We start from the raw sequence: 9,787 nt of genomic DNA on the forward strand, positions 1-9,787 counted from the left end.
TGTACCTTGTCATCCATTCTGACAATATTTGGTTTGCTGGTCTGTAGTCTGAATGCTCTTTTTCTGTTTAAGTAAAGTGCTGTGATGAAGATGATAAAAAATTCAATATGTTTTTTATTGTATAAATAGTTTAATTTTTTATAGCTTGTATTTTAACTACTTCAATCTTTTATTGTTATAAACTTAAGTTATCTAAAAATGAATAAATAGCAAAACATTTAATAAACGACTGCTTAAGAGAAGTACTAACTAGTAGATTGGACTTTTAATTTTAATAGATAAATAAGTCTGAAAGTTTATTTAAAAAGGAACTTAAAATTAAAAAAATTGTAAAAATAAAAATAACTTATTTAAAGGTTTTGTGAGCTTTCTTATTAAGTTCAGTAATAAGCAAATATTCAAGGCTTTTAGGTACAGTAAAATCTTTAAATTTTATAGGGAACACTAATGCGCATTTAAAAATTTCAAAGTCATTGCTCTTTTTTACTTGTTTTTGAATTAAAAAAAAACAGTAGATGAAAAAATATTTGTAGAAATACATAACATTGGAACAACTTATATTTTTATATACTTTTTCCTACCTAACTTGAAATTTATAAATATAACTAATTAAGAACTTTAAAAAACAACTAAATATTTATCTTTCCTTAGTTTTTAAAAACATGTGAAAGCTAAGTAGAAATTTTTAAAACGCAAAAGATGGATTGAAACTGAATTGAAAATGTGATAGATTTAAATAAGGGTTTACAAAATTTTGACATTTTGTAAATTTTGTTTGTTTATTTACTTTATTAATTTACCTATTTACACAACTCTAAATGGTTGTTCTGCATAAATCATAGGCCTTCTTGATAAAGCTTGTTTAATTTTGCAAACAAAAGTTAAACAAACTAAAACTTAAACCTGTGTAAGCTTATTTAATAGAAATATCTATTAAAAAAAATTTGCCATAATTTATAAAGAGCATTCTCTTTCATTACAAATGAAATTTCATTCAATCAAACTAGATAGTTTTAAGAAAAAAATACTTCATATACAATAGTAAAGCTAAATAAATAGTATTATTGTTTAAACATAATTAATTCGGTTTGTAAAAATAACCTACCATATTTTGTTTAACTGGTACTTGTTTTAATTAGTTTAACTACTTAGGTAAAAAACACTAAATAAATAACAAATTGTTGAGATATCTAGAAATAAACAGTTAGCTTAAAACAAATTATCAAGCACTTCAATAAAAAAGCAACAAAAAAAATCATTAGAAACATTAAACTTTCTAGTAAACACTAATTCTCTAAATTTTAATGTCACTTTAAATTTCTAATTGACCTAATTTTTAGTTTCAAGTAAATAAAAACTCCTTACACAAAAACGAAAAAAATAGAATAGAGAGAAATAAACATCACACCAAAAAAAAAACTTTTGTTTACAACATCAGCATGATACTTTTTGAAGCGTTTTTTAATAAGTTATCATTTTAAAGCAAGTTTTTAAAACATATTCTAAAAATATTTTCTAATTTAAGGTTTTTTGAGCAGGTCAACATACAGAGGCTTTAGTTCATCAACAGTAAACCTTTTCAAGTCAAGTTTCATTTTTCTAAGTTCCAGCTTTGGCTTTTCAGGGAACAAAGCAAAACTCTTGAGTCTTTTGAAAAGCTGCCTGTCAGTGTTGTACAGGCAGGTTTTAGGGTAAATTTCCGGGTATGACAGGCTGTTTGGGCAGAGAGGGTAACACCCGCACATTGCTGCCTCAAGCATGGCCACTCCAAAAAACTCATGCTTGGCAGTTGAAACCACCACATTGCTGTTGCACAACACATTGTAATAAGACTCCTTGCTGTCAAGGTGACCAAAGTGTTCAATGTGCTCACCCCCAAGTTTTTCCTTTGCCTCCTCAAATATGCCTGGCACATCTTGAAATGATTGCCCCAAAACAGACACTTTGAAGTTGATCCCGCTGTCTTTCAGCTCGAACAAAACTTTGAAAAACGTTTCAGGGTCTTTGTCAAACTCCCACCTGTGGGGCCACACTATTCTTAACACTTTTTTCTCACTTTCATCTGCTTTATGCTTTAAGTTGTTGGCAATAGGCATGGCAGAAACTGGAAAATAAAGCACATGTGACTTGGGCTCAATTTTTTCCTTAATGTTTTTTGGTCTGTAATCAGGCATAAGCTTCAAAAAAGAGGATATGTTGTTTAGGAATGATGTTTTGTTGAAATCAGAATTGAAATACACCTTATCAGCAACTAGGCAAGTCAAAATTTGGTTGTACCCATACTGAAAGTCTCTGTCTTTTTTATCCCTCACTGGGTAAACAAGCTGGTTTTCGTGAAAGTAAACAACTTTTACACTTTTGTTGAACTGTGGGCAAAGAGAAACTAGCTCAGACAAGTTGAGTACTGAACTGCACCACAGTGTCTTGTACTCAGTATTTTCTTCAACTTGCGATGAAACGTGGAGAGCAGACGCTCTTGCCCTCCAGTGCCACTTTTTAGCAGACATGCAAATTAGATCAAATGACAACTCTTTCTCATTTGCAATGCTCACAAGCAGATCCACCATCTGCTTGTGAGACCCTCCGTTAAAAGGTTCAATGATAAGTAAGTCTTTAAGTATTTTATTATCAGCCATCCTTACCTGCTGCAAGTCTCAGTTCTTCTAGTTCCCTGTTGCTCAAGTGCCTGTATTTGCAGGAATCTCCAAATGGGCAATGACCGTTTCTTATAAATTTAAAGCAGGGTTGTTTATTTAAATTATCCTTGTAAATCTGTTCTTTGTCTGGAAATAATTTAGATTAAATAAAAATACAGAAAAAATCATAAAGGCTTAAAATCATAAAAGAAATTATAAGTAAAGCGGCATGTTAGCAATTTTATTTTAAAAACTTTAAATTGTAGTCTTTCTAAAATACTATTGAAGTTAAGATTCAATGTTTAGAAATTTTTTGTTAAGATTCATTGTTTTTAAAATCCAAGTAAATAAAACGCTACATTAGGTTTCATTAATAACTTTTAGTTATTTTTTGACATTTTTGACAAATGTTGTAAAAATTTTGGTAAAACCTTTAAATTGTTGATAGTAAGCATCTCTATTTTGTTTATGTACTGTACTAGAAAGATGTTTTTTTCTTTGGACTACATTGTCTTTGAAACTTCTATCACAAAAATCACAATAATACCTGTTTTTACCCATCTTAAATAAAAAAAATAATTGGATTTTAAAACTATAAAACTAGTGGTTTTTTATATTTTACTACATACTATGTAATACATAGCATCAATACTAGCTTATTTTAACTACATACTGAAAAGATATCAGAAAAAATTGTATTAAAAACATTTTGAAAAAATTTAAAACTAAATATTTCAAAATTATTTTTGATTCAAAAAACTTTTCAATAAAATGAAGTTGTATTATTTAAAAATTGAAAAATGTGAATTCTACAAGGGTTGCTACTCTTTGAGGCAAAAAGAAATTTGCCTGAAAACTGTTAAGAAACACTGTTCTAAAATCTAAAGTAGTTTTGTTTTTAGTTTTTATTTAGGTTTTTATTTAAGAAATTGGTTTTTGAAAGTTAAGAATACATTAGATAAATAACTGTTTTTTGAAAATTTCAAAAAGATTACTGATGTACTTTTTTTATATAGTAAACCTGTTATTAAACAAAATAGGAACTACCAGGATTGCCACTCTTTGAGCCAAAAAATCTTCCCTGAGTGACCAAAAATTTCCCTGAGTAACCTTAAATTTCCCTGAGTATTTTTCAAATCTTAAAAAAAAAATTTTCTCTTCTAACACAAATTATTAATACCTCATTCTCATTTTTCATCTTTAATAATAAAAGGAAGGTTGTATGTGTATGCTTCTGCATTAAATTTATGAAAAAAACTGTTTTCAAATACTCAATCTTAAAAGGTTTAAACCAATTAAAAATTAAAAACTAAATTTTTGCACAACTTTGTGTAAACTTGTTAGTTAACTTTCTACATAAAAGAATAAAGTTTAATTTGTTTGAAATTTTAATCGACAAAATTTAATTATTTATAATAATAATTTCACATGAAGAACTCACTTAAATGCATACATAATAACTTCATTATGACTTGTATGTCTTTCCTAGCAACTGTTCTGAATGCAGTAAATAAAACTTAAAAGCTTAACATTATTGTAAAAAAACCTGCAAAAAGAAAGTTTAAAGAAATAGCTAAAGAAATATCTCATATCAAAGTACAAATTAATACCTAACAAGTGATACAAAATAATCTAAAATTAAAACTTTTTTTATGTCTTTTAGATGTTCATACACAATCTATTTTAAATAACTGAAAACATAATTTTTATTTTAAAACAATTTCACATTACCTAATAAAAAAATCTTAATACTGTTTTTTTAAGTATGCAATTTCTAAATCAATAGTTTTAATTTTATTTTCAAGTTTATTTGTGTTGTCCTTAGCAGCTATTCCTCTTGCTAATAATTCTTTCATTGCTTCTAAATCAGACTATTTGTTGGCATCTGCAGTATATTTGTCATAGTCTTCATTCAAACATTTGAGTTGCTTTGTAAGTTTACTTTTTTGTTCTCCTAACTTGCTCAAAGCATCACCTTTATTTGGAACATTTTTAGCAAAGCGCTGTTGCTCAAGATATGCTAAATATTGGGCCCTAGAAGATTTTACAAATTTTAACAATTCAGAACTTAGTTCAACTATGCTTGGTTCTAGACTGTTTGCATATAGATGATCTTTGATCATTCTTCGGGACCTTCTTGTCATCTCTCCCATATTAGTTGATATTACTTCCTTATTTAAGCTAAAGCCCTGTTCAACACTTGCCTGGCCATTGTGAAGCACAAAAATAGCCTCAAGGACTCTTGTTAACCTCTATTTTTTTAACAAAAGTAATACAACACTAATCTGTATTTATTTTAATTTTTTTTACTGAAAACAAGTAGTTGTAAACAAATAACAAACAACTTTATTATTTAAAAAATAAGAACTAATAGTACAACATAGTGTTTTTTAAACTACATAAGTAACTAAAAATAAAAAGTTTATTAGAACTTTTCAATGAATAGTTAACAACAACTTTCATTTCTCTAAACTGTTTGATTTTACTTAAATCTAAAACTTAAAAAAACTACAATGTTAATACTAAGAATATTGAAGAACTAGCCGCAAGGCTAAAAAAATTCTAAATAACCACTTAAATAATAAAAATTACTACTTTTGAACAAAATATTGAAACTGGATTATCTAAACCTCATTCTAGATCTAGAAAAAAATTTCCCTGAGATTTTCAAAAACTTCCCTGAAATTTAGAGAAAAAATCAAAACTTCCCTGAGTTTCCCTGAGTTAAAAGAAAAATGCCAAAATTCCCTGAGTTACCCTGAGATTCCCTGAGTTTCCCTGAGATTTTCTACAGTTTGAAAATTCCCTGAGATTCCCTGAGTTCCCTGAGTGTGTGGCAACCCTGAACTACAAAAAAATAGGAAACTTAGGGCATGAGGCGTAAATAACATTTTTCACAATTTGATCTTATTTTATAGAGTTTTAACTAAGGTTCAAGATATTTTTTACAGAATTTAAAAGTTCAAAACAATTTTTGAGATATAGCAAGTCAAAATCGAAGACTACAATATGAGGAATGGGAAAACTTATGGGAGGTGCAAACTAAAACGGCAAAAAAAGACTATTTCACTAAAAATATATTTTCTCCTAGGTTTTTTGATATAACTACCTCAAACTTTCAGGAAGCGTTCCTTGCATTATTTAAAAAAATCTGTTAGAAAGAATTTAAAAAAAATTAAAAAACACTAACATTATAACAAAAAACCAAAAAAATGTTTTTTTCTTTATTTTTACTATAAAACTTTTATTTCTAAGTTTTCAAATATTCTTTCTGACAGAATTTTCTAAATAATGCAAGGAACATTTCCTGTAAGTTTGAGGTAGTTATCTCAAAATATGTAGGAGAAATAGATTTTTATAAAATTTCTAGTTATTTGCCATTTTAGTTTGCATCTCCCATAAGGAACCTATTGTAGTCTTCAACTTTGACCGGCTATATCTCAAAAATTATTTTGAGTCCTAAAACTCTGTAAAAAGTAACTTGTTGCTTAGACAAAACTCAAGATAAGACAAAATTGTCAAAAAGGTGATTTACCCCCCTCCCTATGCCCTTAATGGTTAAATACTCAAAGAACTAGCATACTACACAGTTTTTACATATTTTACTGTATACTATAGAGTTTATTAAACACTGATGTTCCTAAATACTTAGTGTTCCTAAATACCTAAATAAGTAGTGTTGCCACTGGTTTTTAACAATTTTTTTCCAAGTCTTTTAAATTTTGTCCAGGTTTTTGGGTCATTTTTAGTTTGAATTTAAGTTTAAGGTTAAAAACTAAAACAATATAGTATGACACCATTGAAAAGATACTGCTAAGCTTCTTTAAATGCAATTTATGATGAAAAAAAAAATTATATGATAGGTTTTTTGTGTCAAATCAAAGTTTTACTACTAAACATGTAAAAAATGTTTATAAACAATTCATGGAATTAGAGTGATTTGAGTTCAAAACTCTAGATTTTTCTATTTTTTTTTAGCCTTAATTGTCAAACTCCAGTTTTTTCAGGATTCAGGTTTTGTAGCAACCCTGTAAATATGGCCTATCTAGGGCCTAGTGTAAAAAAAGAGCTCTCAGTAAATGTAAAAAAAATGACCATAAAATTGTATATAATATAATAATTTAAGGGCATAGGGGGGGGGGTAAACACCTGTTTTTGGTTTTTGATCTTATTTTATATAGTTTTTACTAAGCTACAAGATGCTTTTTACAGATTTAAAAAATTAAAAATATTTGAGATATAGCCCGTCAAAGTCTGAGGCAACAATAGGATCCTTATGGGAGGCGCAAACTAAAACGGCAAATAACTAGAAATCACTAAAAATCTATCTTCTCCTACGTTTTTTGAGATAAGTACCTCAAACTTTCAGGAAATGTTCCTTGCAGTATTTAGAAAATTCTGTCGGAGAAGAATTTTGAAAAATTAAAAAATAAAAATTTCATAACAAAAAAACAAAAAAAAACTGTTTTTTTTGTTTATTTTTTATATAAAATTTTTATTTTTATTTTTTCAAAATTCTGTTCGTTCTCTAAAATAAAAAATTTTAGATAGCTTTTAAGATAAGGAAAATAATTGACATTAAAGTTTTATGTTTTTTGAAAAATTTATAAATTTGCCTATAAAATTAACTTTATGCTCGTAAAGTTAAGTTGACCGCTTTTAGTAACATAGTAAAAAAAAACAGATTTTTAACACCTAAAACTTTGAAAGTTAAATTTCATATCAGAGTTATGTACCTTATTTCACATCCAACTCTTTCAACTCAAACTAGCTTTTTTTTACAGAAAATTCTCAGCTTTAGATTGATATTTAGAATTAAGATCAGAATAAAACATAAAAAAACTCCTTAAATCAAAGGAAAATTAATGAAGTTCTATAAACGATTAAATTATATTAAAAAAATCATCGTAAAAACTATCCACTATTGTTAAGACTATATTGAAAGCTACATGACAGTAAAAGTGCTTATGAAGGTCTAAATAACAAGACTATGATGGTAAAATATTTATGTTGTTTTTTATTTATTAACAGAGAAACAACTAAGAGTTATTTAAACTTGAATTGTCGCAATTTAATTTCTCATAATTTGAATATTCGTGCGCCTAATTAAACGTTTGTTTGTTTTAAACTAAAGTTTCATGATTGAAAAGTTGTTTGGCGATTTTTTTATTGAAATCTGGCAACTATGCTAAGTAAAGAGTGATATTTAAACAAAAATAAATGTACCAAATTTTTTAGTGTGCTTGTTTAAAATTTTATATCGAAACAAATACTTTCAATAGTATACCCCAGAGACGGTTTTAGGACACTGCTTCCTGTGCTACATATGAAAAAAATTGATAACAAAGGTAAAAATCAAAGCTTAAATCTTTTACTAGTAATGATAATAAATTAAAAACTTTACATATCTTAATAGAAACTTTTGTTATTTAAAAAACTTTTTTGAATAAAAATTTCATTTTTAAACAATAAACCTTAAAAAGTGCTAATGTTCTTTGGTAACAGTGTGGTAAACACTTTTTTCTAACATATCTAGATTTAAAACTCATTCTAACGTGATAATAAATTTATAATTTATGATGTTCTTCTTGTAATAAGAAACCCTTCACTATTTTGCATAAATTTTTTATTCAAAAAGCTAGTAAAAGTGGATAAATACTGTTTGTTTGTTTAAAAATTAAAAACTGCCATTTTGCTTTAAAGGTTTAAAAGAAATTTGTTAAGTTTAACTATACTTAAATACTTATATAAAATAATTTATTCTAAACTATTTTTTTGCTACAGTGATCGTTGGAAAATTCATGGTCTTTGAGGTTTACGATCGGGAATATTTGTATAAATTATTTGAAATTTAAAAACTTAGAAAAAAGATCACCAACCCTTGAAAACACAGCAAAGTAAGAATTAAAAAAAAATAATAACATTATTTCCGGCTAAAACATCGGTTGGAGTAAAAATATCCAAAAAAAAGATTTATTTCTAAGGGCCCAAACTCAAAAATTCAAACCCCAATCCAATGGATTTTTTTAAATTGAAAGCAAAGGAGCGTTCTTTAGAAAAAAATCTTAGTTAGCTTTAAATATAAGGAAAATGATTGGATCTAAAGTTTGGAAATTTTTTGAACAATTGCAAATAAATGTTAATCGAGCTAAATTAACGCTTGTTATTATAAAAGGTCAAATATTTTTGGATAATAAAGCAAATTCTTTCAAGTTTTTAACTATGATAACATTATAATGGCACTTTAATTTTTAAATTTTTCAAGCTTTGTTTATCAAAATTGACAAGAAATTGATCAAGTCATTTTAAATTCTTGACCACAACATTAACACATTTAGCTTTTAAAATCTTCTTTTAGCCGAAAAAATTTGTTGCACTGTTTTATAATTATAGGATACTTTTGTCTTATCACTTTAGTTTAATGATGATACATTAATGTTTTTATACTTGCGTTAAAATTTTTTCTAATAACATGAAATTAAGTATTTTTTATAACTAAATATGTTTATTTGTAAAGGAAGACGAAAAACAAGTTTTAAATAAAATTTAAAAGGATAACATAGTGATATCTATAAACTGTTATGGTTATCAGTCAGTTTATAAACACTTATTTTAGTTCAAGTTTTTTTTTTTAACTTAAAGGCAAAATTTTCACAAAGTAAGAAGGTTTTTGTGGTTTCTGTAACTTTAGGAGATGTTAAAAACATTTCATTAGAAAAACAACTTCATTTAAAACAAAGAGGTAGAGCAGTGCCTAAAAAAGTCATAGAAAATAGGCTATTCATACTTTTAAAATACTTGTCAGTATAACTAAATATATTAAAAAAATAATCTATTAAAGTCAATTTTTTAAGTTTATATAAACAACAAAGTTTGTTTAAATTTATTAAATTTAAAATCAGTGTCTAATTTTTTTTATAGCTAGTAATAAAAATGTTTGCAAGGAGTTTTTAGTCTATGGCTCAACTAAATGGCTTACACCTTTTTGAAAGGATGTACAGCTTGTTTTTAAATAAAACAATTAGCTTAACAGAAGATAGACCTATTTCTTTACTTAACGACTAGTTTTAAAACAGTTTTTTTGTATTTATTTTCATAAAATAACAAAATAGAAGTTTGTATAAACTGATCGGAGTAATTACATTTGGTTG

At 26.6% G+C, this 9,787-nt stretch overlaps 1 protein-coding gene across 1 annotated transcript; it reads right to left on the reverse strand.

The window, feature by feature from the left end:
- Positions 1–1,460: 1,460 nt before the first annotated feature.
- Positions 1,461–3,269, reverse strand: LOC145844578 (tRNA-queuosine alpha-mannosyltransferase-like). Its single transcript, XM_082951975.1, has 3 exons — positions 3,068–3,269; positions 2,643–2,783; positions 1,461–2,611 (listed from the first exon to the last, which is right to left on the reverse strand). The coding sequence occupies exons 1-3, from the start codon at positions 3,195–3,197 to the stop codon at positions 1,521–1,523; spliced, it is 1,362 nt and encodes a 453-aa protein (XP_082808101.1). The 5' UTR covers positions 3,198–3,269; the 3' UTR covers positions 1,461–1,520.
- Between the last annotated feature and the right edge of the window lie 6,518 nt (positions 3,270–9,787).

The sequence above is a fragment of the Thalia democratica genome, chromosome 9 (assembly GCF_965202585.1).
Source record: "Thalia democratica chromosome 9, ktThaDemo2.hap1.1, whole genome shotgun sequence".
In the NCBI taxonomy this organism is placed as follows: domain Eukaryota; kingdom Metazoa; phylum Chordata; class Thaliacea; order Salpida; family Salpidae; genus Thalia; species Thalia democratica.

Bases quoted from the DNA above. Each gene is read 5' to 3' on its own strand.
- LOC145844578 (XM_082951975.1), bottom strand. From the start codon at position 3,197: ATGGGTAAAAACAGGTATTATTGTGATTTTTGTGATAGAAGTTTCAAA. The intron at 2,784-3,067 runs GTTTTACCAAAA...AATTATTTCCAG, and splicing joins TTACTATCAACAATTTAAAG to ACAAAGAACAGATTTACAAG. The intron at 2,612-2,642 runs GTAAGGATGGCT...AAATACTTAAAG, and splicing joins AGAACTGAGACTTGCAGCAG to ACTTACTTATCATTGAACCT.